This window comes from Schistocerca serialis, chromosome 4, assembly GCF_023864345.2.
Source record: "Schistocerca serialis cubense isolate TAMUIC-IGC-003099 chromosome 4, iqSchSeri2.2, whole genome shotgun sequence".
NCBI lineage: Eukaryota > Metazoa > Arthropoda > Insecta > Orthoptera > Acrididae > Schistocerca > Schistocerca serialis.
Window position 1 is genome coordinate 723,490,992 of NC_064641.1, and position 25,801 is coordinate 723,516,792.

At 43.3% G+C, this 25,801-nt stretch overlaps 1 protein-coding gene across 1 annotated transcript in view; it reads left to right on the forward strand.

Moving 5' to 3' along the window:
- The first annotated feature begins 750 nt into the window (after window positions 1–750).
- Window positions 751–25,801, forward strand: part of LOC126474726 (homeobox protein Nkx-2.5-like) — a 105,517-nt gene continuing 80,466 nt past the window's right edge. Inside the window, exons 1-3 of the mRNA XM_050102206.1 lie at window positions 751–834; window positions 2,051–2,219; window positions 2,277–2,561. Of these exons, the coding sequence (XP_049958163.1) occupies window positions 751–834; window positions 2,051–2,219; window positions 2,277–2,561 (538 nt within the window). The remainder of the gene's footprint in view (window positions 835–2,050; window positions 2,220–2,276; window positions 2,562–25,801) is intronic.

Consider the following 25,801-nt stretch of genomic DNA (forward strand, 5'->3'; position numbering starts at 1 on the left):
AGGAAATATTCAAAATTTCCTCCGTTAGCGAGGATAAATGCATCCACCCTCCGTCGCATGGAATCCCTGATGCGCTGATGCAGCCCTGGAGAATGGCGTATTGTATCACAGCCGTCCACAATACGAACACGAAGAGTCTCTACATTTGGTACCGGGGATGCGTAGGCAAGAGCTTTCAAATGTCCCCATAAATGAAAGTCAAGAGGGTTGAGGTCAGTAGAGCGTGAAGGCCATGGATTTGGTCCACCTCTACCAATCCATCGGTCACCGAATCTGTTGATGAGAAGCGTACGAACACTTCGACTGAAATGTACAGGAGCTCCATCGTGCATGAACCGCATGTTGTGTCGTATTTGTAAAGGCACATGTTCTAGCAGCGCAGGTAGAGTATCCCGTATGAAAACATGATAACGTGCTCCATTGAGCATAGTGGAAGAAACTAAAATGAGCTCTAACATGGAAATTAAGCGTTTCCGGACAGATGTCCACATAACATCTTTTCTTTATTTGTCTGTGAGAAATGTTTCCTGAAAGTTTGGCCGCACCTTTTTGTAACACCCTGTATACATACATTTACAGGCAGCGGCTATAACTTTGGCCCTTTGTAGCGTCATTGGATGGCGTTTGCGGACATGGGTTCCTATGTGAAACTTGATCTAGTAAGTCCCCTCTACTACCGCTAGCAGTGTGTGACGTTAATTGTGAAACACGCTATTATTTTTAAGCTCAGTGAAGAATTTCTCTAGGAACATGGGGCCGTCAGAGAGCTCACAGCCTTCGGCGGGTCTCAGCCCTAGATTAGGAGGTCGATACGGCGGCCCATTGGCCGCGGCGGTTTGTTAGTGGGCGTGTTTTGTAACGGGCCGCACTGCTGGAGGGGGAAGGGGGGCGCCTGATCGCCGCCTGAGGGGAGGGGAGAGGCCGGCGGCGGTGACGGCTGACACGCTCCTCCGCCCCCACCGCCGCCCCCGCGCCGCCTCCGCCTCCGGCGCGGCCGTCCATCGGCAGTCCCCGGCGGGCGCCGCTCGTGGCTCATTACCAGCGCGTGACACGCAGGCTGGCGGACGCGCACGGACGCTCGACGCCGCTGTCAGCGTTACCTGCTAGTGGCCGGCCGGTGATCCAACTTGTCACCAAGGCGAGTCGCTCCGATGCCCGCGTGGCAGGTGACGAGGTAAGAGACGGTCGCCGCCACTCGAACTGTGCGCGTGTGCTGCCACACCCCCTCCGGCCAACTTTCCGGAAAGCGTCGCTCCGCGTGTTGATGGACGTGTGTCGAAGGAGCAATCTCGCCTGCCAACGGCATCTGCCCCTGCATCACGAGCCGTGCCAAAGTTGGTAGCGACGCAACAGCAAAGAGTTGAAGCGGTGCGGGGTGAACTTACCGCAGAGACAGTTGTCAACAGAGCTACGACGAACTGTTTACACACTACTAATACACTACTACAGTGCTCTTAAATAAACTGCGATGTTTTCATTCACAGCCTGCCCTAAATAGTAAGCCAAATGCTATTTAATTTTTTGCGCAGCTTAAGGCTCTTGGCTGTACACCATGCTATTTGTATGACGATTCGTAACTTCTAGTCGTGATCCAGAAACAGTTAAGCCTTCTTTGGCGAAATGTAAAGACACTACTGTTCCTAGGAAAGTCTGAAGTGGTGAGATTACAGTATTACTAACTGCTCTCTGTCGTGCCGTACAAACTAATAGTGTCGTAATTTCTAGAAAGTGTTTGGAAAATAATGTCAAGAAATATAAAGCAATTCTAGTCTCCGCGAAATGTCTGCTACTAGATTATTGTTGGCATTCAGAGGCCAGAATTATCGCTGAACACTCATTCAGAAAAGTATGGAACGACCTGTTTGTACTACCGAGTTCAGAGCGTCAGACACTCGACCCTCCACCGTGTGACGGAACCAAGATGCTCTCTGGCGGGTGCTACCAGCCGCAGTACAGCGGCAACTGCTCCGCAGCCTTCAGCGGTGCCACCACCACGGGGTACCACCCAGCGCACCACCACCATCACCACCACGTGCACCACCACGGCCAGGTCCACGCGGCGGCCACCCCCTTCTCCGTCAAGGACATCCTGAACCTGGCGGCGGCCAACGAGCAGCAAGCTGCGAGCCAGTTCTTCCCCGTCATGGACGTCAGCTTCGCCTTCGACGAGTGCTCCGCAGCTGGCACCACCTTCACGGCAAGCAACAACAACAACATCTGTAACGTCGCGAACAACAACAATAACATCAACGGCTCCCTGATCGGTGGCAGCGCAGTGAACGGCACGCCCGGTTTCTGCGACGGCAACGCCCCTCTCGATCCGTTCGCTGACCTGTACTACTCCACCGGGTACGCAGGGGGAGGCGCCGGCGGGAAAGTGTCGGTGTCTGTGGAGGGCTTTTGCGGAGGCGGCGGCGACGTGGACCAGTCGCTCACGTCGCCGCACGTGCAGCAGCTGAGCCACCTGTGTCCGCCATACCCGGAGCAGCAGCCGTCGCACGTGCACCAACAACTGCAGCCACAGCAGCAACACACCCAGCCAGGCGCGGTTGAAAGCGACAGTAAGTACTATGATTGCTTTTTTTCACTCGTCACTCTTCTGTCTTCTTTGGACCTGTCTTAAATTTATTCCTGTCTTGTGTTAATCTTTCACTCTCTGCATAACTACTATACCAAAAAACTTTTACACCTTCATAAAATCTTCTCGGTGTTCAGACAGCGACAAATCGGAGGTAAAACCTCAAACATTTAAAGGTTATCACCAGCACCTTCCTAAGGAGATATGACAGCTGGTTCAAAATGGCTCTGAGCACTATGGGACTTAACTTCTGAGGTCATCAGTCCCCTATAACTTAGAACTACTTAAACGTAACTGACCTAGGGACATCACACACATCCATGCCCGAGGCAGGATTCGAACCTGCGACCGTAGCGGTCGCGCGGTTCCAGACTATAGCGCCTAGAACCGTTCGGCCACCCCGGCCGGCTATGACAGCTGGGAGCGATTTTAGCAGACAGTCATCGCCTGAAGAAGAAGGTGACAGTCAGAAAGCTCAAGATTTAGCTCCTATCTGATGCTGTCTGAACACAGAGAAATCCCCTCTTTAACCTATTTCGCATATTTTATCCTTTGTCTGCCCATGCTGTATTTTCGTTCTCCCACTCTTTCCAGAACCTAATATACTGGTCCACAATGTTTAGCAGTTGCCACACTAATATGCCCCCTTTTCTGGTAGTTGTCTTCCACAGATTCCTTTCATTATCTTTGTTCTTTGTAGAGCTTCTTCATTTCATACTTCTACTGTGCATTTTATTCTCAACGATCTTCGATAGGTCCACGTTTAAAACTTTTCTAGTTTCTTCTTCCTCCGGTAGCCGGTTTTCCCTGTCTTTCTTCCGTTTAGCACTGTCCTCCATAATTGCGCTGACAGGATGCTGCATTGTTAAACAGCTCACCCGTTCATGGTGCATAATATAGGCGACAGTCCCAACTGCAGGGCGTCTAAATGCTTCCAGGAGCAACAAAAATTTAACTTTCCGTATTTCATATAATTACTGAGCTTATTTAAAATTTTTAAGTGTTGTCATAAACTACTCATTACGAGAGACGATCCTACGTTGAAAGTTTAACACATTAACACAAAAAATAGCTATAGGTCTTCAGGCAGCGTTACGCACTGCGCGCAATTATCAACATTATATTTATCCAGAATTTGAGAATGGGAGCACTTACGGACTTCCAATACACTTTACACATTATATGAAACCAAGTTTATCGCTTAATACATTTCGCTGCCCATGCAGTGAAACTTCATCAACAGACATGACGTTTCAATTTATTAATTCTTAACGACTCACTCTACTCGAGACCCATTTTGGTCACAGTATCGAAAAATTTCACAGAATGTACCTCCAAAATAAGTCACTAAGTGTACATAGCTGATATGTGAAGAACTATTTCTTGCTTAAAACGAAGTGCAAGTTACCCAGACTATAATTATTAGTTAAGTGTTTGATAATGAGGGTACTTAGCGATTTCCAATGAATTTTTAACTAAATCCAGATATTTTCTAAGGTCTTACTTGCCTACATGCGTAACAGCAGATGTTTAAAAAATCAGAAGCTTGAAACTGTTTGGTAGTCCTACATGGGAGTTCGATTCTTTCCAAGGAAAAAAGGGGGAAGGAGGGGGGGGGGGGGGGGGTGGACCTGTTTATTGGTTTCTTCCAAATTTCCGTATCAACATCTAACAGGAATATAATTTTCTATCGAATAAACTTTTCTTCACTTGTGTCAGTCTACTTCTCATCTTTGCATCAGCCATCCTGCATAATGTTCCTTCTCAGACAGCAGGATTGTTTCACTTGCACCACAACAAATTTTACAGTTAAGCGAGTCGTTCTTCTCCTTTCTATTATTCTTCGTCACCTCCTTCTCTGCCTTGTTTATCCTTAAGCCATAAGCTGTGGTGAACCATTTTGCAACGTACACAACTTTCATCTTCGTCAAGAACATACAGTGTGCTCAAACGTCCTTTAACATTTCACAAGGCACTAATTCATGGTATATTGTTGGTAGAGAGTTAAAACTTGACACACACGTCTGAAATGACATGGGGTTTTATTAAAACCAAAACGATTGTATAAACTGGCCAATACAGAGCGCTATAGAGCAACACGTCAGTGACGCCGCTTGAGAATCATGTATACAACGAACTAATGAGAGACTGAATCAGTCCCGAGGCCTCAGTCCGTGTGATTATTGGTTGTGTGGCTACCAGAAGTCGCAAGTCTGCCACGATCGTCCGACATCAGTGTGGATGCTAAAAGACAACATCCGACAGCAGATTCTCACCATTCCAACTGATATATTGTACAGTGCTTTGCTAAAAATGAATTGTAATTGCATCACTTGAAGCGCCATCTGTTGGTCTTTTATGCAACCCCACGTCATCTCAAGCATGTGCGTCAATTTTTACCAGTCTCTCTCAAGTCTACATATATTTCTTCAAAATACATTAGCCACCTTCACATGTTATGTCACTATAATTATCCATACGCTGTGTACATATAGCTTATTTGTGTCGAAACCTGTCATAGGATTCCACGAGCTCACGGTGTTATTATCAAATCAATTACTGGAAGTGCTAATTGTGATTTCTGTCTGTGAAAGAAATTATATGGTGTTTCGATTAAGGATGATTAAAATTAAAGTAAGATGATGCACTTTGCTGGAAACAAATATTTTTTAAAATATTTAGCAATAATCAGTCGAGCGCCAATTCTTTTCATTTCTGGGTTTAATAAAAATAAGTATTGATTTGGATCACATGGTTTGGGAGACGTTTCACAAGTGTACAATGTCAGCAGAGGTGAATTACCATTATCAGATTCGGAAGTAAGAAAGGAATGATACAGTAGCTGCTGAAATTTTTTTTTTTTCTTTTACAGCATTTTGACCCACACGTGCAGTTGTTTCTCCTTTTTCTAAACATTATCCATGTAATTCTTAATCGTGTCGTTTGGGAAGCAAATTATCCCGTAAGACTCAAAAACTGTCAAGGAACAGTAATAGGAATATTAGTTGACGGGCACTCTACCTAAGTAGCCCAATGAACGAAGGGAAACGAGGAGAAACATCCGTGTAGTCACAAATTTTTGTACGGTGTTGGAGAGGTCTGAAATGAACAACATAACAAAAGTCCTGACCGTTGGTGTTTGAGCTTGGCGGTGAGAGGGGGAGGGGGCATTAGAGGTCACTTTTTTATGTTTTTCTGGAATCTCGAAATCTGCGACTTATAATGAAAATGTTTCCCATTACAAAGTTAAACTACATTATATTTCCTGACAAAAGCGTGCTATTCATTTTTCTCTAGGAATAATAGCTTCCACGTTGCAAGGGATGGAGAAATCGCAATTTATTAAAAATGTTGATTTAATGGTACAAAATTAATGAATCTTGTTGAATAACATGGGATGAGAACACCACAAAGTAGAGCAGTATTAATGGATAAACTGTGTTCTGGGAGTGGTGAATTGTGAGGGTGGAAGTCAGATGCATGTGGGAAGATTGGTCGCCAGATTATGGTCATACACTTCCCTCCGTCATAGGTCTGCAAAACTAAGAGCGAGCAGGCAATTCCTCATCCTCTCAGCCATATTACCTCAGAAAGGGAACTATAGTGTTTTTCACAAAGCTATACTGACCTTTTCGCAGCTCGACTTATGAATCAATGCGACACGGTGGGCTGATATGCATTGGGATGTATATTTTCCGTTTTCTCTAGACTTTTTCTCTTCATTTTGAAGACCTACAAAGGAGGGAAGTGCATGACCACAAACCGGTGACGACTTTCTTTCACTCTTCTAACCTTCACTCTCGCCTTTCCACTCTGTTACACACACAGAACACAATTTATCCCTTAATACGGCTGTTCTACATTCAGATGTGGCACACACAATTAATTTTGTGCTTAACCAACTTCACTTAACAATAAATATCAAATTTATACCATTAAAAATTATGTTATTATACTGCGATTTCTCCACAAACTGCAACCCGGAAACTAATAGTCCTACATAAAAAATGAAAATGACCTTTTGGAGGAAATTGTATGAAGCTTAATTTTGTACGGGGTAACATCTTCGCCAGATGCCGCGATTTTCGAGATATTCAAGACAAAGCCAAACAGGTGACCGCTACAGGCACCCCCTCTCCCCCCAACCACGCTCACATCTCATCGGTAAGGATTTTTAGTATGTTGTTCATTGCACCCCTGCCTTTGGCCTTCGTGGCTTGCCATAAGGCAATGCTAAGAAATCGCCATATGCATTTCTGCTGAAAAAAATTACAAAAAAAGCTTTGCCCTGGCTTGCAACTATCTGCACATAGCTGGAATGAGACTTAACTTTATTATAATAAAGGTATCTATCACCTGAAAACGGTTGCAATCTTCTCAGACTTTTTTAGTATGATACAACCCCCGGCCTTTGTTTACGAAAGAAATATTGAGGTGTTAAAGCAGTTTCGAAAATAACGAAATCTTTCAGAGTCATCAGCCACGCAATGTTTCATTATCGTGCGATATTTCAATAAGTTTCTTAATTGACTTTCCCTGAAAGACAGGACTAGGACAGCGATTGCAGCGAAGGTATTATTCAGTTGATGCTTAGGATATATCCTGTCTGAGAAATTAATTTAGAAACCTAGTATTCATCAATATGGAATTAATATCTCACCCAGGTCTGTGTACCTATTTGCATCAATTACAATGGATTATGATGAAAGTATTACGTGTCATCACGGTTTTTCTCTGATCAGTTTGCATTGGTCACGAAACAATATGATGTAAATTTGCATTTCATCAAGCACATTTGATGACAGCCTCTTTGAGAAAACAGCGAAGTTTCTTAACAAGAGAATCAGAAGAAGCAAGGTGTGGATGTTTTTGAGTTTCAGAACACCCAAAACGCTATTGTAGAATAGAAGAGTGCGAGTATGGTTCAAAATTCCAACATGCGATGACAACGCTGATCTATTACAATAATGGTGGTGCACTCCTTACTTTTCTTTCTTACCTCTGTACAAATATGGATATCTTCGATAAGGACTGAAAGTAAATACGGCTCCAGGAAAATAAAATTACATCAGATTCTTTAATATGATTACGTCTTTCTTAACAATGAGTTTTCATGTCTGATATATAAACAATTAAAAAAAAATGGCTCTGAGCACTATGGGACTTAACATCTATGGTCATCAGCCCCCTAGAACTTAGAACTACTTAAACCTAACTAACCTATAAACAATTCAGACCCCGCCTCATCACATTCCGTCAAGATATCTATATGACCACAATAATGCTTTTAAAAATTCTGCTTCAAATTAGTGAGCTGTTTATTCCAAATCAAACATAATATAGAATTTCTAGATTTACTACGTAATTTTTTCATTACGTTTTTATGTTTTCAACTTAAGAACAACAACAGCATATTCGCTAAATGAACAGTGGAAATCTCTAAATTCAGAAGCATAAATAGCATTTCAGTCATCCTGAACAGCAGATTTTGCGATATAAAGCTGTTCTTTCCGCAAGAATATGCTGAAAGAAGTTCACAGGATACAAGATAATTTACGGTGAAAAACGAGAGAAAAGTGTTCACTACCGTATATTTAAGATATATAAGAAAACATAATTTATTTCATTCCAGAGTCATCTCGATAGTATTGGGTGCGTTATCTATAGTCAGATAACAGTTTGGACGCCAGAGGTAAAACAGACGAGTCAGAACATTGTGATACCTGCTGAATATAATGTTGTTTCATCTTTTGAATGGAACACGTACAGCACTGATGACGATTCTGCTTAAAATGGATTCGAGAAATCCTTTCTGGTTTTCCGAAAGAATGCGGCGCTGGATGTCTACGTTCAGACCACGCAATCCTCGTAAATTACAGACCGATTGGTTGTGGACGCGAATCTGGGGCGCAATAGAATGTAGGATGTATTACATCGTCTTCAGCTCACGCGAATTTGGTGGTGAAGACATCCACATAAGTTCATTATCAAGTTGCTCAAACCACAGTTGTACGATTCTGGTCTTGTGAGACGAGAAATTATCCTGGTGGAAGATCGCAGACAGGGAAGATAGGCATGGCAGGGTCCGCACCCTCAGGTGAATAGTCAGCGCGTCTGGTTTCTATGCAGCGAACCCGGGGTCGATTCTCGGTCGATTTGGAGATTTTCTCTGCTCGGGGACTGAGTGTTGTATTGTCCTCATCATCATCATCGGCACGCAAGTCAATCAGTGTGGCACCGACTAAAAGACTTGCAATTCGCGACCGAACTTCCCTAGGTTGGGACTCCTGGTCATCAATGCCATACTACCATTTCCTTTTAGCATGAAGGGATGCAAACGGTTCCAATAATAATCACGTACACCGCATCTGCTTTGGTGCCTTTGATTACTACCACGGGTCACATGGAAGCCCAGGCAAATGTGCTCCGTTGCATAATACTTCCCTCATCAGGTAGTGTCCGTGGCGTGCTGCAGATTTCGACCAGCGATTCACCTGGACGACGGCGTAGCTGGGGACGACCACCGATCTGCTGTAAAACGAGAAGTGCATCTAACTAGGTGACAACTGCGGATTACTGTGCCCACTGCAATCATAAACGACAATATCGTTGGGTAAACAAGCGAACACATAGTGGTCGTCCGTTGTGGAGCCCAAAGTTCAATACGTGCTGAACGCTGATGTGCTCCGACACACTTTTACCGGCGCCATCATTGTATTCTGTTGTCAGATCTGCGAGAGATCGCCACCTGTCCCATTTTCCAGAGCGGGAAAGCCTCCGATTGCTATGTTCTGTAATGAGGCGTAGACGTCAAACGCCTTGTTGCTTTACTCATGGTTTTAATGAATTTCCCCATTTACGGCCCTAGGATGATTCCTCATACGGCTGTAGTCCGTTTATATACGAGGTGCATTCAAGTTCTAAGGCCTCCGATTTTTTGTCTAATTAACTACTCACCCGAAATCGATGACACTGGCGTTACTTCTCGACGTAATCGCCCTGCAGACGTACACATTTTTCACGACGCTGACGCCATGATTCCATGGCAGCGGCGAAGGCTTCTTTAGGAGTCTGTTTTGACCACTGGAAAATCGCTGAGGCAATAGCAGCATGGCTGGTGAATGTGCGGCCACGGAGAGTGTCTTTCATTGTTGGAAAAAGCCAAAAGTCACTAGGAGTCAGGTCAGGTGAGTTGGGAGCATGAGGAATCACTTCAAAGTTGTTATCACGAAGAAACTGTTGCGTAACGTTAGCTCGATGTGCGGGTGCGTTGTCTTGATGAAACAGCACACGCGCAGCCCTTCCTGGACTTTTTGTTGCAGTGCAGGAAGGAATTTACTCTTCAAAACATTTTCGTAGGATGCATCTGTTACCGAAGTGCCCTTTGGAACGCAATGGGTAAGGATTACGCCCTCGCTGTCCCAGAACATGGACACCATCATTTTTTCAGCACTGGCGGTTACCCGAAATTTTTTTGGTGGCGGTGAATCTGTGTGCTTCCATTGAGCTGACTGGCGCTTTGTTTCTGGATTGAAAAATGGCATCCACGTCTCACCCATTGCCACAACCGACGAAAAGAAAGTCCCATTCATGCTGTCGTTCCACGTCTACATTGCTTGGCAACATGCCACACGGGCAGCCATGTGGTCGTCCGTCACCATTCGTTGCACCCACCTGGATGACACTTTCCGCATTTTCACGTCGTCATGCAGGATTGTGTGCACAGAACCCACAGAAATGCCAACTCTGGAGGCGATCTGTTCAACAGTCATTCGGCGACCCCCCAAAACAATTATCTCCACTTTCTCGATCATGTCGTCAGACCGGCTTGTGTAAGCCCGAGGTTGTTTCGGTTTGTTGTCACACGATGTTCTGCCTTCATTAAACTGTCGCACCCACGAACGCACTTTCGACATATCCATAACTCCATCACCACATGTCTCCTTCAACTGTCGATGAATTTCAATTGGTTTCACACCACACAAATTCAGAAAACGAATGATTGCACGCTGTTCAAGTAAGGAAAACGTCGCCATTTTAAGTATTTAAAACAGTTCTCATTCTCGCCGCTGGTGGTAAAATTCCATCTGCCGTACGGTGCTGCCATCTCTGGGACGTATTGACAATGAACGCTACCTCATTTTAAATCAATGCGTATGTTTCTATCTCTTTCCAGTCCGGAGAAAAAAAAATCGGACGCCTTAGAACTTGGATGCACCTCGTACTTCTGTAAACGCGTCACGTGCCCTCTTCGCCACGGGGCAGCTTTCAGTCTCGCGCTGGGGAACCGTCATAATGTTTCTGCTCGGCAGTGTGCATTTGAGTGTGTGTTTGTGTGAATGTATAAGGATTTTCTGCCCTGCCAACAACGAGGTCCATAGAGAGGGAGTAGACGGTTTGCTTGCACAGTATGGCAAGCGAAACTGGCTGCGTCTCTTTCAAACTACCCATCTCATCATTTGCGTTGGCAAATTTAGGGGAACATCGAAAAATGTAAAACTGGATAGAATGACGACGATCTGAAACTACTCCTTCGGAAAGGGAGTCCAGATCCTTCACCACTGAATCACTTCACTCGAGTAAGTCAGGTTATAAGGGGTATTCAAATGAAAGTGACACAGACAGAAATAAAGTAAGTAAACTGTTTATTATTTGAAAAGGAGTCGCCATAACGGTTAATTCATTTATAATACTGTGAGACAAGATGGACAGTACTCTCATAGAAAAATATTTGTTATCTACGGAAACATGATTGTACCTACGCCTGCACTGCATCTTCCGAAGCAAGTCGACGGCCACGAATTTCTTTCTTCAGGGCTCGAAAAATATGGAAATTGCTTGTAGAGATTTCGAGACTGTGTGTCTGATGTGTAACAGCTTCAGACCGAAACGGTTGCAACGTAGACGAAACAACCTTGGCAATTCTTAGACGACTGGCTGGACTTGATGGCGTGCTTCGGTTTTTGCAAGGTGTTCACTTACCATTGTGCGTTATATGTGGCACCGATTTCCAGAAGGTCAATGAGCAACGGGACCTTTCAGTCATAAGAAGAGGTCATCATAACTTTCCCGAAGTTGGCGTGTACAGCTTTGGATTTTTTCCGTGGGGTGGAGTTTGGGGGAGGGGGTAAATCCATGTGCTTCCATTATGATGCCTGCTCTACGGCTCAAAATGATGACATCATGTTTCATCTCCCGCGAGAATATGGAACAGAAACCAATATTCTTCAGTGTGACACCGTACCAGGTGCTGCAGTGTTGTTGACGATCTTTTCAAGTGTTCCATTAGACTGTGGGGAGCGCAGCACACACGGGTTTTCCGGAACTTCAGGCGCTGTGTCATGTTGGCGTTGACACCAGCGTCCACCGCAGCAATGACAGTGGGATAATGGCACGATGAGTTTGTCATGACCAATTGCTGTCTTTCAATGTCACACGACCTTATCGAACTCGTTTAGTCCACGTAAACACACGCGCAAGCGTCATACTACGTTCCCCATAAACGAAAGACATGAATTTCACTTCATGAAGCTCCTTCCGCAGTCTAAAGCTCCGCTACAGTTCACTGTTTCTTCCTCCTGGCCTCCATAGTGAAGTAGGACGCACAAAAACCACTCGCTGACTTCACACTGAGCGAGTCTAAAAGACAAATGGCACAGCCGTGAACTTCCGCACAGTTCCTACCTGATTTCCAATAGAGGGAACTTCTATACACACACGTACCTGCGCTACTTACGTCTATGCAGTGCTCATTATACAGTCTGGCCAGTTTCATTTGACTACCCCTGACACAGTGAAGCACCAAAGAAACTGGTAAAGACATGCATATTCAAATATTGATATATGTAAACAGATAATACGGGGCTGCGATCGACAACGCCTATGTAAGACAGCAAAAGTCTGGTGCAGTTGTTAGATCTGTTACTGCTGTTACAATGGCAGGTTATCAGGATTTAAATGAGTTTGAACGCAGTGTTATAGTCAGTGCACGAGCGATGGGACACAGCACATCCGAGGTAGCGATGAACTGGGTATTTTCCCGTACGACCATTTCACGAGTGCACCATGAATATCAGAAATCCGCTAAAACATCAAATCTCCGAAATCACTGCAGCCGGAAAAAGATCCTGAAAGAACGGGACCAAGGACAAATGAAAAGAATCGTTCAATGTCACAGAAGTGCAACCCCTCCGCAAACTACTACAGATTTCAATGCTGATTTCAATGTCATCAACAAGTATCAACAACATCATCGATATGTGCTTTCGGTGCCGAAAGTCTACTCGTGTACCCTTGATTACAGCACGGCACAATGCTTTAAGCCTCGCCTGGGCCTGTCAACACCGACTGGGAACATGTTGCCTGGTCGGACAAGTCTCGTTTCAAATTGTATCGAGTGGATGGACGTGTGCGGCATTGGAGACAACCTCATGAATCCATGAACCCTGCGTGTCAGCAGGGTACTATTCGGGCTGGTGGACGCTCTGTAATGGTGTGGGCCGTGTGCAGCTAGAGTGATATGGGACACCTGATACGTCTAGATACGACTGTGACAGGTGACACGTACGTAAGCACCCTGTCTGATCACCTGCATCCATTCACGTCCATTGCTCACTCCGACGGACTTGGACAGTTCCAGCAGGACAACATTACGCTCGACGCATCCACAATTGCTACAGAGTAGCTCCAGGAACACTATTCTGAGTTTAAACACTTCCGCTCGGCACCAAACGCCCCAGACATGACCATTGTTGAGCACGTAGCATCTGGGATGTTTTGCAACGTGTTGGCTGTTCAGAAGAGATATCCACCCCGTCGTACTCTTACGTTTTTTATGGACAGCCCTGCAGGAATCATGATCTCTGTTCCCTCCAGCACTACTTCAGACATTAGTAGAGTCTATGCCACGTATTGTTGAGGCATTTCTTCGCGCTCGTGCAGGCCCTACATGATATTAGGCCGGTCTACTTGTGTCTTTGGATCTGCAGTGTACAATAGCAAAGAAGGCATGGAGCTCTTTATCTGTTTCTTCATTGTAAGTGTTTCTGCAGTCTGAGTATTTTGTGTTGTGGGAGTAAGACGTAAAATCGAATCCTCACCCTATTTGACTGTTAAATAACCTGGAAGTCACACCAGTAATAGCGAATGGGACATATTACTGAAAGACATCAAATGCCTCTTGTCTTTTTAAGATGACAAGATTTTCGCTAGACGTACAAGCAATTTTGATATATTAATTGTACACTGATGAGGAACTGATTAAGAGACGCCTAGTGAGTGTTATTACACTTCGTTACCATTCCGATATTGGTTGGACGACACGGAACTGTGTTAATCCACGACCGTGCAGCAAAGGTCCTCAAGTTAGCTCAGAAGCTTCCAAAACGCTTAGGTCTTTCCTGACAGTATCTCACATCTGTTCAGTAGATTAGTATAAGGTATCATTAAGTCTCGGGAATGTTTACCGAACCATCGTGCCAGAATTGCGGAGGCATATGGCTGGTCACTGTAGTACTGAGAATGCTGTTCATCATGCGAACAAATACCTGTACGAATTCTTCCAGTCCTTTCTTACAATAGTTTTCTGTGACAGACAATGGCAGGGATTCTATTAGATTCTACATCTACATCTACATCTACATTTATACCCCGCAAGCCACCCAACGGTGTGTGGCGGAGGGCACTTTACGTGCCACTGTCATTACCTCCCTTTCCTGTTCCAGTCGCGTATGGTTCGCGGGAAGAACGACTGTCTGAAAGCCTCCGTGCGCGCTCTAATCTCTCTAATTTTACATTCGTGATCTCCTCGGGAGGTATAAGTAGGGGGAAGCAATATATTCGATACCTCATCCAGAAACGCACCCTCTCGAAACCTGGCGAGCAAGCTACACCGCGATGCAGAGCGCCTCTCTTGCAGAGTCTGCCACTTGAGTTTGTTAAACATCTCCGTAACGATTCTGTTTAGTTGCCCATCAACATTCCTGTTACGAGGGTTTCAGCGATAACTACGTCGTGCCATGTGTAGTTGTGATACAAGACTGACTTTCCATGACGATAGTTGAGATGGATTTCCTGGGACCACGTTTGCTGTTGTATCAATCTGAGATTGGCAGTGTGGACCCAGCTCATCTACAAATTGTTGTCCGCAAGCATTTGACACCTTAAGCAGCCGTTTTATCCTTACTGAGGCCAATGACAGATGGGTCTGTATGAAGCCTAATAAACTACTGTTATGAAAGCGATGTCTCTGGTTAGCAAACGCCCCTGTAGTTGTCGATATATGTAGTATTTCAGTTACCCTTTCTTAATCGTCCATACGAAGTGGCTCTGGTCTAATGAGATCCTGTAAAAGAAGCGACATGCAGGAGGGGTAGTGATAATGTTGTAATCACCCACTCGAAAAAGTAAAGTTACGTAACTATTTTCTTATTTATTTGCACTCCGATGTCTCCAGGCCTGACACAAATTGATATCTCTGGGACGACTTACCGTAGTACGGAACCAGAGGGGCCAAAATAAGATCATATAGTCCATACCTCGCTATCAATGAAGTGCGCCATTGCTGCAGTGAGACAATCACGGTGTCAAGTTCGCTGAGGACGGTGCCACACTGCACAAAAGTGAAGATGAGTTCCAGGACCTGTTGAATGGTACCGACAGTCTACTGGCTATATATATGGGTGAAGAATAAACCAAAGAAAGACAGAAGTGTTAAGCTGCAGCAGTAATGAGATTAGTGACAAACTTAATAACTGCAGAGCACATTTAATAGACCAAGTTAAGGGACTGTGCTACCTTGGACGTAGAATAACGGATGACAGGTGAAATAAGAATGACGTAAGAAACAACCAGCACAGGCAATGAGAGGATATCTTGCCAATAGAAGTCTACTGGTATCGAAGATAGATGTTAATCCCAGAAAGAAATTTCTGAGAAATTACTTTGGAACGCTCCTCTGGAAGAGGATGAAGTGGCATGCGAAAGCCAAAGAAGGAGATCAAAGCTTCTCAGATACGAATTTATAGAAATATGCTGAAAATTAATTGGCGTGATAAGACAATGAACGATGAGGTATTTCGTAAAATCGGCGATGAAAGGAAGACGTTGATAACACTAACTAAAGCCAGGGTCAGGATGGTAGAACTTTCGCTGTGATATTAGGGAATAACTTCCACAATACTAGTGGTAAATTTATAGGGAAGGGATTATAGAGGAAAGCTGAGATTGGAATATATCCACCAAATAATTGAGGTCGTGTTAAGTTCTGCTCAGAGGTGAACAGGTTGGTACAGCAATTGAAGTCGTAGTGAACTTCTTCAAATGAGTCAAAAGATTTGCTTGCATAACGAATTTACCGCAACTCAGTCAACTCAAAACGTTTGCCAACCTCCAACTTCTTTGACATGGGAATCAGGGAAATACAGTGGCTGCCAAATTTGATGAACAGGGACGACATGCCAACAATTCATACTTCGAATCCTTCACTTTCTCCAATTGGCGAAGCACTTCTATGGGCGGGGGTATACTAGTATCGAAATAAGTTATTTTGTTTTCCTTTATATATGTATTTGCATTCATAAATTATATCACAGATTTTGTTCTTACAGTTGGACTAGAACGCCCTAGAAGTCTAGAAGTTGGTCTAGAAGTATTCGCCCAATATTGACTTATCGTTTGTAAGGTAATCGGTAAAAAGAATCAGTTTTATATCTCTGGAACCACCAGTCATAGCCTTACAGCCTGATATAATGGACCCAGTCTACACTGATGTGGTAACAACTCACTGCTTTCATTGGGGCTACCTTCTGGAGTGAAATGATGTGTTCACGGCTCACCTGCATTGAAAAGTCACCGTTTTCAGACTTTCCGAACATTGTCGAGAAAATTCGTTTCTGTCCTTGCTGACGTTCAGTATTCAATAAATGAGGCTGCTATTTTGAGGACGTCTTTCTCATCAGTAATTCCCCAAGTAACTACGGCATTAATTACATCATACACATTTAATCACCGTCACATAATGCTATACAGTAAACTGTAGCGGTTTTTTTATCCGTGTGTGAATTTGGTGCCGTACTCCCAGTACATCAGTTTTATCATCGCTTTTGAATTCAGCAACCAATTTTTTAACGGTTGATAATGTTGGAGCAGAATCCTTACGAACTCTCACTTACTTCGAATGAGTATAGTTTAACTATAAAAATTCCAAACTGAAAAACGCTTTGGACCGTACTGTATCTCAACTAACCACACAACACCACTACTGTCAACGTAACTGTTGCGCAGATCAAACTGATTTAAGTCATTTCACTAAATGTGCCAAAGCTATAAGAAAGAAATTTCGTTGATATCGAAGCCATCTCCGTGCCATGCCGAGTAATTTTCACCTCACTGTAATAGTATTTCTCTCGGACAGCGTGCACTGTCTGATCAAAAGTATCGGTACAACTATTAGTGGACATTATTATGGGGTGTGACCACCCTTCACCTTCATGACGGCTTAAACTTTGCTGGGGACATTCTAAATGAGGTGTCGGAATGTCTGCGAAGAAATGACAGCCCATTCTTCCTCAAGAGCCGAAACGAGAGAAGGTAGATGTTGGACGCTGGGGTTTGTAGCGTCTCGGCGTTCTGATTCATCCGAAAGACTTTCCATTGGTCTCAGGTCTGAGCTCTGGACAGGTCCACTTCGGGATTGATATTGTGCACAGACTACCGCCTCACAGATGCTGCTTTATGACAAGGTGCATATCATAGTCTAAGACTGACGATGAAACATGGAAAAACTATTTACGTCACAACAAGTTTTGTGGTTGGCTCAAATGGCTCTGAGCACTATGGGACTTAACTTCTGAGGTCATCAGTCCCCTAGAACTTAGAACTACTTAAACCTAACGAACCTAAGAACATCACACACATCCATGCCCGAGGCAGGATTCGAAACTGCGACCGTAACAGTCGCGCGGTTCCGGACTGCGCGCCTAGAACCGCTAGACCACCGCGGCCGGCTTTTGTGGTTCATTCATAGCCTGAGCAGTTCAAGCATATACCTCAAGGGACACTGATTTAATTTGAGACTATACCAGTTATACACACAACTGAAGGAAATGCAGCCGGGCGACATCGTCGTCGACTACTTCATCCGGCTGCATTCTCGTAAATTATTTGAACATTGTATACACCGGGAGTCAGGTCTCATATATCAGTGTCGCTCCTAGGCTTAAAGATACCTGGGTACCATCGTTGCCTGGAAAGTTGCAGGCGTGGATCTGGGTTTTAAATGTACCGTTGCTGTTCGTACCCACTACAGTAAAAAAATTGAATAAATTAAATGAGTAAACTTATCTTCCGACTGCAAACCAATGAGTGCTTACAAATGTCGTTAAGACTAAAGAATAAAACTAAATGAAACTAAGGGAAACTACGAAGCGATCTCATAACAGGGCTGACAAATCCTGGATTTCAAATGTGTAATAATAACAAAAAAAATAATTAAGATCTCGAACATAATTTTATTTAATGATAAAACAAACCATCATATGTGTTATCCATTTAGTAAGTGTGGGACGCACTTTCTTCATCAGTATATTGCAGAATCATGTCATCTGTTTCTTTCATTTCCTTATTAAATGGTTCAAATGGCTCTGAGCACTATGGCACTTAACTTCTGAGGTCATCAGTCCCCTAGAACTCAGAACTATTTAAACCTAACTAACCTAAGGGCATCACACACATCCATGCCCGAGGCAGGATTCGAACCTCCGCCGGGATCAGCGGCACAGTCTATGACTGCAGCGCCCTAGACCACTCGGCTAATCCCGCACGGCCTCATTTTGTAATTATGATTTGTCTACTCTTCTTGGAAAATGTCAAGGAACAAATATTTTATCTTTTATTTTTTATTTTTGTGTCATAGCTCTTGTTAAAGTGGGTACAAAGACTTCTTAAATCTACAAGTATACCCAGAGGACATGTTTTACTTGCTAGATGCAGTAGGAGTTGCTGTCACCAGATAGGCACAGTACAAGCGCGTAAAAAGATAGACTCTAAGCCTTCTTGTACACTGATGAGAATTTCATAATGTTAGGTGTGCCTACAACCGTAGATATATATGTCCACCGCGCACTGCAGTCCTGAGACCTGCACATGTTTTGGACCAGTCAAATAGAAATATTAATAGTTCTGTTGGGACGGAAAGCTATGAACGTGAAGTCACGGCTAACTGCTCGGCGAATAACGAAAACATACTCGCCTATTACCTCAGTATCATTCTGTCGCTCTGTGTACGACCTTTCTGCGAAGACAAATTCGGAAATTTGTGGTAAGCTCCTATGGGACTAAACTGCTGAGTTCATTGGTCCCTAGGCTTACACATTACTTAATCTAACTTAAACTAACTTGCGCTAAGGACTACACACACACCCATGGCCGAGGGAGGACTCGAACCTCCGACGAGGAGAGCCACGCGGACCGTGGCAACGTGCCTCAGACCGCTTTTGCTACCTTGCCCGGCTATGAAGATACATAAACGGTTTATTTGCATAGTGTCACTGGTATGGTACAGGTGGTCCGTAATGATCATGTTCAATATGTCTTCTGTATAACAATGATTGCCTTACCCTCATCACACTACCAACAGTATGCGCAGAGTCGCTGTATTAACTTCGTGATTACTCCTCAGAGGACGGCACCATCACACACTGCTCTTGAACCAAGCAACCATGGATATTCACCACTGCAATACGACCAGAGTTCTGTGGGAACAACATTGAGAGAAAAGCACAATAAGAACGCAGTACGGAGGAAAGCGAGGATACAGCCCGGCTGTGCACCCACTATGAAGGCCTACAGGTGTACTGGACCTGCTTCACCACACTCGCTGTGTGCCCAACTCTTTTGCTTGTCGTTCGTTTTCAACAAATTCCGCGATGTATATTCACATCTGTTGCTTTAGTGTTATTACATACCTCATTCGCGAGATCACAGTGATATTGTCATCCATGAGCAGCTATGAATGCGTGGATGCATCTGTGACGGCCCGATTATCACACTTATTAAGTGTCCACGTATCCAAACATTCGGTAAATTAAGATCAGAAAACCAGATTGGCCGATGACAAGGACCGCGACGACCAATACTCCGTCAAAGGCGGATATCGTACAAAATCCTGGTACGCCACTCATGTAAACTTCTACCTTTCATTCTTGACCCACATATCGCGACGAACTTCTAGGATTGGATTTTTCAGTAGCATGAACTTCGTGTTTATCATGGAGGCCAAGTAGGCTCGTCAGCTGAAACACCAGCGTTGCTAGCATGAGATTATATGATGATTCTACAGCACACCACAATGAGTCTTAATCGCTGGCCGTGACTGGTAACCTCCGCACCAAAGGGGTTAGCACATTCCAATGTGTTAGTTGTACTTGCATTTACGATGCCATCTCGACAAAATTAGCATGACTGGTGAAAAAAGTGGATGACCCAAATGTCAGTAAGCTTGTGGCCATGCGTGGTAACCACAGAATTCTGAATGAGTAGGGATAGCCCTCAGTTAATTTCTATAGTGTTTGTAAGTGGTTTAGGTGTACAGAAAGTCCAGAAAAAGACACTAGACAGCCATCAGACTTACATTCATTTCACTGTCCACTTATAGTCTGTTTCTTAGGTGGACCGCTGGTTATACTATGTAACACTGGTCGTACGATGTAACACACGTCTTCCATGGAAATTACTGCTATACGTCGCGTTACATGGCAGTTTGTACGGACACACCATTCTCAGACTGATTCTCACATGATATGATACACTGCTGCATGTAGGCAGATGGCTGTAGTGCGTGGTGTGTAAAATGTGACGTACTCTCTCGTGAACATTGCCTTTTGCAAGGCAATATAAGCAAACTGGACAAAAATTTTGCCACGCCCAGGAGAAATAACTATAATACCGTCTAACATCGCCTCTGACGCTGAAAATGGTCCCAGTTTGGCGAGGGAGAGAGTCTACATCTTCGTACAGGTGTGCTATATCCAGGTGAAGCAAATCATTGACGATTGCAAGTAAATTGATGAGACATTCACTGCTGCTTCACACTTGGTCACAGAGAATGTAAAAATAGGCACCTTGGTTGATGTTCACAGTGACATAAAAATGTGCATCTAAAATATGGTACAAAAAACACCCCCAAAACATCTCAGAATCACCCGTGGCGGACTCTCCACACATAGTGGGGTAACACCTCACAGGCACCTCACAGGGCTCTCCGTGCATCAGCGACCTGCTTTACTTGCAAATATTTAAAATCGTGACTCGGAGGACCATATTATATTCCTACAGTCAGCTGCTATCAGGCCGCCCCCGGTAGCTGAGTGGACAGCCGGCACGGTAGCTCAGCGTGTGCGGTCAGAGGGCTGTGTGCTCTCTGTAATAAAAAAACTGAGTCAAGGAATCAACGATCAACTTGAACGGCTGTCTTGTGACGTCCGCTCAAATCAAACGCAACGAACTATATCGTACAAAATGAAAAAAAATGAAAAAAAACGTGGTCAGGGCGACAGAATGTCAATCCTAAGGGCTCGGGTTCAATTCCCGGCTGGGTCTGAGATTTTCTCATCTCAGAGACTGGGTGTTGTGTTGTCCTAATCATCATCATTTCATCCCCATCGACGCGCAAGTCGCCGAAGTGGCGTCAAATCGAAAGACTTGCACCCGGCGAACGGTCTACCCGACGGAAGGCCCTAGTCACACGACTTTTTTTTTTTTTTTAGTTATTGTCAAGTATCTGTATTCTTTGATTTACTGAAGACGTGCAGCATTATGTACCGCTGTCAGAAATGGCATGTTGCGAGGTACCCTACTCAAAAAGTTCCTTGCATGCAGTTTCCTTCACAGTGCTCATTCGGAAACTGGTTGGTATGATCTTCATTCACTGACAACAGCAGTTCATGAGAACTTTGAAACCGACTGTCAGTGGGCGTGACACCCGACTACGATCTTCTAACTACCACTGTTCTTACATCATGACAGTGAGTTCTTTGCACACACGTTGGGCCGGCCGGAGTGGCCGTGCGGTTCTAGGCGCCATAGTCTGGAGCCGAACGACCGCCACGGTCGCAGGTTCGAATCCTGCCACGGGCATGGATGTGTGTGATGTTTCTAGGTTAGTTAGGTTTAATTAGTTCTAAGTTCTAGGCGACTGATGACCTCAGAAGTTAGGTCGCATAGTGCTCAAAGCCATTTGGACCACACACGTTGGACAGACCACTGTACTACATCAACAAATTGTGAGACCATGGGCACGTCCAAAAGTGATAGCTTCTTTCTGATATTCTGATATGTCTCCACGTCGACCGACATCACTGTGCTGATACCATATAAAACACTGGCTCAGACGGTTTAATTTACTGTTACGATTTACGTCAGTGATTGAGGGTGATGGAGGGTCACCTAACTTCCTGTTTCTACTTCTACCTCGCACCAAAGTCAGTTTCTTGCTGACACTGATGACCGCGAGCAAAAGTTTCCCTCTGAAAAGTAACCTGACAGAGCAGTTATTTTTCTGCTGGAATAGGCATTTGTTAACCTGGAATTTAGTCACCACGTAAGGGCCATACATCATCCCTACAGAGTTTAATGTCTGAAATGAATGTGAAATTCTTGGTATATGCATGTGAGATGGAAGTAATTTCGGACTGATCTCAGATATGGATGGTAAGGCTGCTACAGTTAATGGTTGTATACAGATTTTCATGAGTCACCAGGTAACGATAGGTAAAATATCACATATTTAGAAGAAGATGCGGTTACCTAAAAGAGAGTATTATTCGATTATTAGCCAAATTGATGTACAACGGCTATGAAATGCTGCTTGATTTCCAGAAAGGCATATGCACGGAATTGATGAAAATTCCGAGGCACTTAAATTTCTACATTTATAGCAATGTTCTATGAACGTTTTACGGCTCTGAATTGCTAAAAAGAATCATGTGCAGGAGAATATAAATAAAAATTGTAGAGGTATTTGATAGTAACAAGTTCGCTTTCGCACAAAGCATTATTCATGCTTCGTGCTAAAGGAATATGCATCGCGACTTGCACCTTCCCAGTAAATATTTTTCTTATTTCAGTTCAATAAAATATTTGAAAGTCTTAGCAAAACAGATAAACATGCTGCTAAAATTTGTAAATGATGATATAATGTTGCCCTTCTGGCTGAAATCTTGAGGATTAACTGATAAACGGGATCAGTGACGTACATAGCACATAACTCAATTTAAAGAAAATAAAAATGTATCAATATTTATGGTATTAATGGAGACGAAAATAATAATTTACTAAGCCTCAATATTAGAAAAGAATCAATGGAAGATGTTAATGAATTCTGCTCCCTGGGAAAGATGATATTACAAAATAGGTTAACAGATTAGCGACGAACTCAATTTTCACTAAAACTCTCTTCAACAAAAATAAGATACAACTGACAAACACTAACCGTCAGGTAAACCACTTTTTAGAGAAGTACTGAACCCTGAGGCATGTGGACAATGAACAGAACTGAAAACAGGTAGCATTTGAATTCTTGTTTTTGAGATGATCGTATGATGTGCGAAATGAAGAAATGGTAGATATCTACGGTAAACTCTTGTCAGGAGGAGGAATTTATTATAGTATCGTGTGCTGAAGCATGTACGACAATTTTACCTGACGAGAGGGATCGTTAAAGCAAAACACCTGCTCGAATATGCAAAGCTAGGAACGTATACAGCATATTTATAAAACTAGTGGTTGATACAAATTTTCTGAGATGAAAATGTTTGTTAGCTTTAAAAGGAGATCTAAAGATCTAGTACAGTCAGCTCAAGGATTTTTAGCGACACATCTAAACAATTATACTTCGCAACAGCACGAAAAACGTTAACAAAACATATCTATAAAGCATTTTTTGAAGTGGCGACTCTGTGTTAAAATATTATGACGTTACGACAGTCGGTTGAGACAGTGTACTCACATTCGGGAGGAAACGATTTGAGATACCTATGCTGGTTTTCCTGAGACGCTACGTATGCGTCTTTCTTACACGAGTACTACAGCATAAAGTACATTATGGGAAACAGAAATGCTTAGCCCAGAAAGTGTCAAAACAAGGAAAATTTTCCATTTCAGATGTTTTTCGAATAAGCAGCAAATGCTTTACTGATTCAATGATAGCTAAAATGAAACAGATTCCAAACAATTAATAGAAATTTTATTGAGCTACTGTGTGACAAACCAGCATGCTGTTAATGCATAGATCGTGTAAAATTAGGCTGAGTACTGAAATTTTTCTGACTTCATTTCTCAATCGTAAAATAAATATCCTAATTGAGTCTGTGTTTTAACTTTGTCAACTTTGGTATTAGCTCGGGACAGCTATGGCAGTGAAATTCATAGTATGAACTCACTGGAAATGTTATAAATCAAAGAAAAGAAGACGATACGTAGTCTTATAGCTGCGCAACAGAAATGAAAACTTGGTTTATTTAGATTTCAACAACATCGCCGTTAAATGACCACTGCAGTTTATTTTAGGGACCACTGTTTAGGAATCGATCCTATTAGCCTCTTAAATTACATAATAATAAGACATGTAAGTTAAAAAAGGGAACACCTGTTTGTGGATATTATATTATGGTTTTCTTCACGGAACACTGGTGATGTTAATTAAGTAGACGTCAACTGGCTTTAATAATTCGTTGACAGTTGTAGCGAAAATAAACTGTAACAGACCGCCAACACCCAAAAGTTTAGTATTATGTTTGTTTCTACGTAGCAAACACTTTGGAATGATGCTATTACCGAGTATAATCATAAATACGTCCTGCGTTGTAAGCGATCCGTTACAAATGGGAGTATTTGGTTGCTTTAAGTTTGATTCACAAAAAAACTTAAAAGCTGCTACATAGTAACGTTAAAGATTCTTGATAAGAATATCAGATGCCTTGACTGGAAATTATAACTTTCGTAAATTAAATTTTAACATAAGGAATTAAATTCTGTGTTAGTTACAATAGTCACTCAAATTTAAAACTGACATACTGGAGTTACCTGGACTTACATTTATGTACTGTCCGTTTCCTGGACGCCAGTACCAAAATGAGACAAGCTCCTGCAGATATACCGAAAATAAGTTACATCCTATGATGGCAGAAACCATGGCAATGATGATATGCATACAGCTTCAGAATTTTTACGAAAAGGTAATCAATGACTAGATTTCTGAACGAAAAGGTGGTAATAAACAGATGAAAAGTAATGGAACCAAATTTATACATAATAATGATGAAAGTGGAAAATATTCCATGTGAAATTTATTTCTCTCAGATGGGATCTCATATAGACCTCAAGAGCGCATGGCAAACCGGAATGTAGCGTAAAAGTAACATGAGCTCCAATAGAGAGCTCTGTATGTTACAGAGATGTTGCCGCTGTTGTGGACTTCAGTACGAAGACTGGTTTGATACAGCACTCCACGCTGGTCTAGCTTGCACAAGTCACTTCATCCGTTCAAAATTAGTGCAACCCACATTCTCTTAAATAAAGTCTCTGCGCCGCGCGAGGTAGCCGTGCGGTCTGGGGCGCCTTGCCACGGTTCGCGCGGCTGCTCACGTCGGTGTTTCGAGTCCTCCCTTGGGCATTGGTGTGTATGTTGTCCTTAGCATAAGTTAGTTTAAGTTAGATTAAGTAGTGTGTAAGCCTAGGAGGACCGATGACCTCAGCAGTTTGGTCCCATGGAACTTACCATAAATAAAAAAAAAATTATCCTCGCCCCCCTACCCTTCCCCACACACATACTTCCGTTCATTGCCAAATTAGCTATTCCTTGACGCCTTAGGATGTTTCCTATCAGTGTGTCCCTTCTTTTATGTAAGTTGTGGCATAAAGTACTTCCCCAAATCCCATCCATAACCTCTTCATTGGTTATTCTATCTGCTCATCTAACCTCCAACTTTCTTCTCGCACACCACATTTCAAAGGCTCTTACCTCTTCCGGTCTATACTGTTTATCGTCAAGGTTTCACTTCCATATGAGGCTAAACCACAAATACTTTCAGAAAAGGTTTCTCAACACTCATATGTACATTTAATGTTAAAAATTTATCTTTTTCTAAGACGTTTTTACTGCTATTGCCAGTGTACACGTAATAAGCTCTTTTTTCAGCCATCCTCGTCTGTGTTTCTGCCAAATAG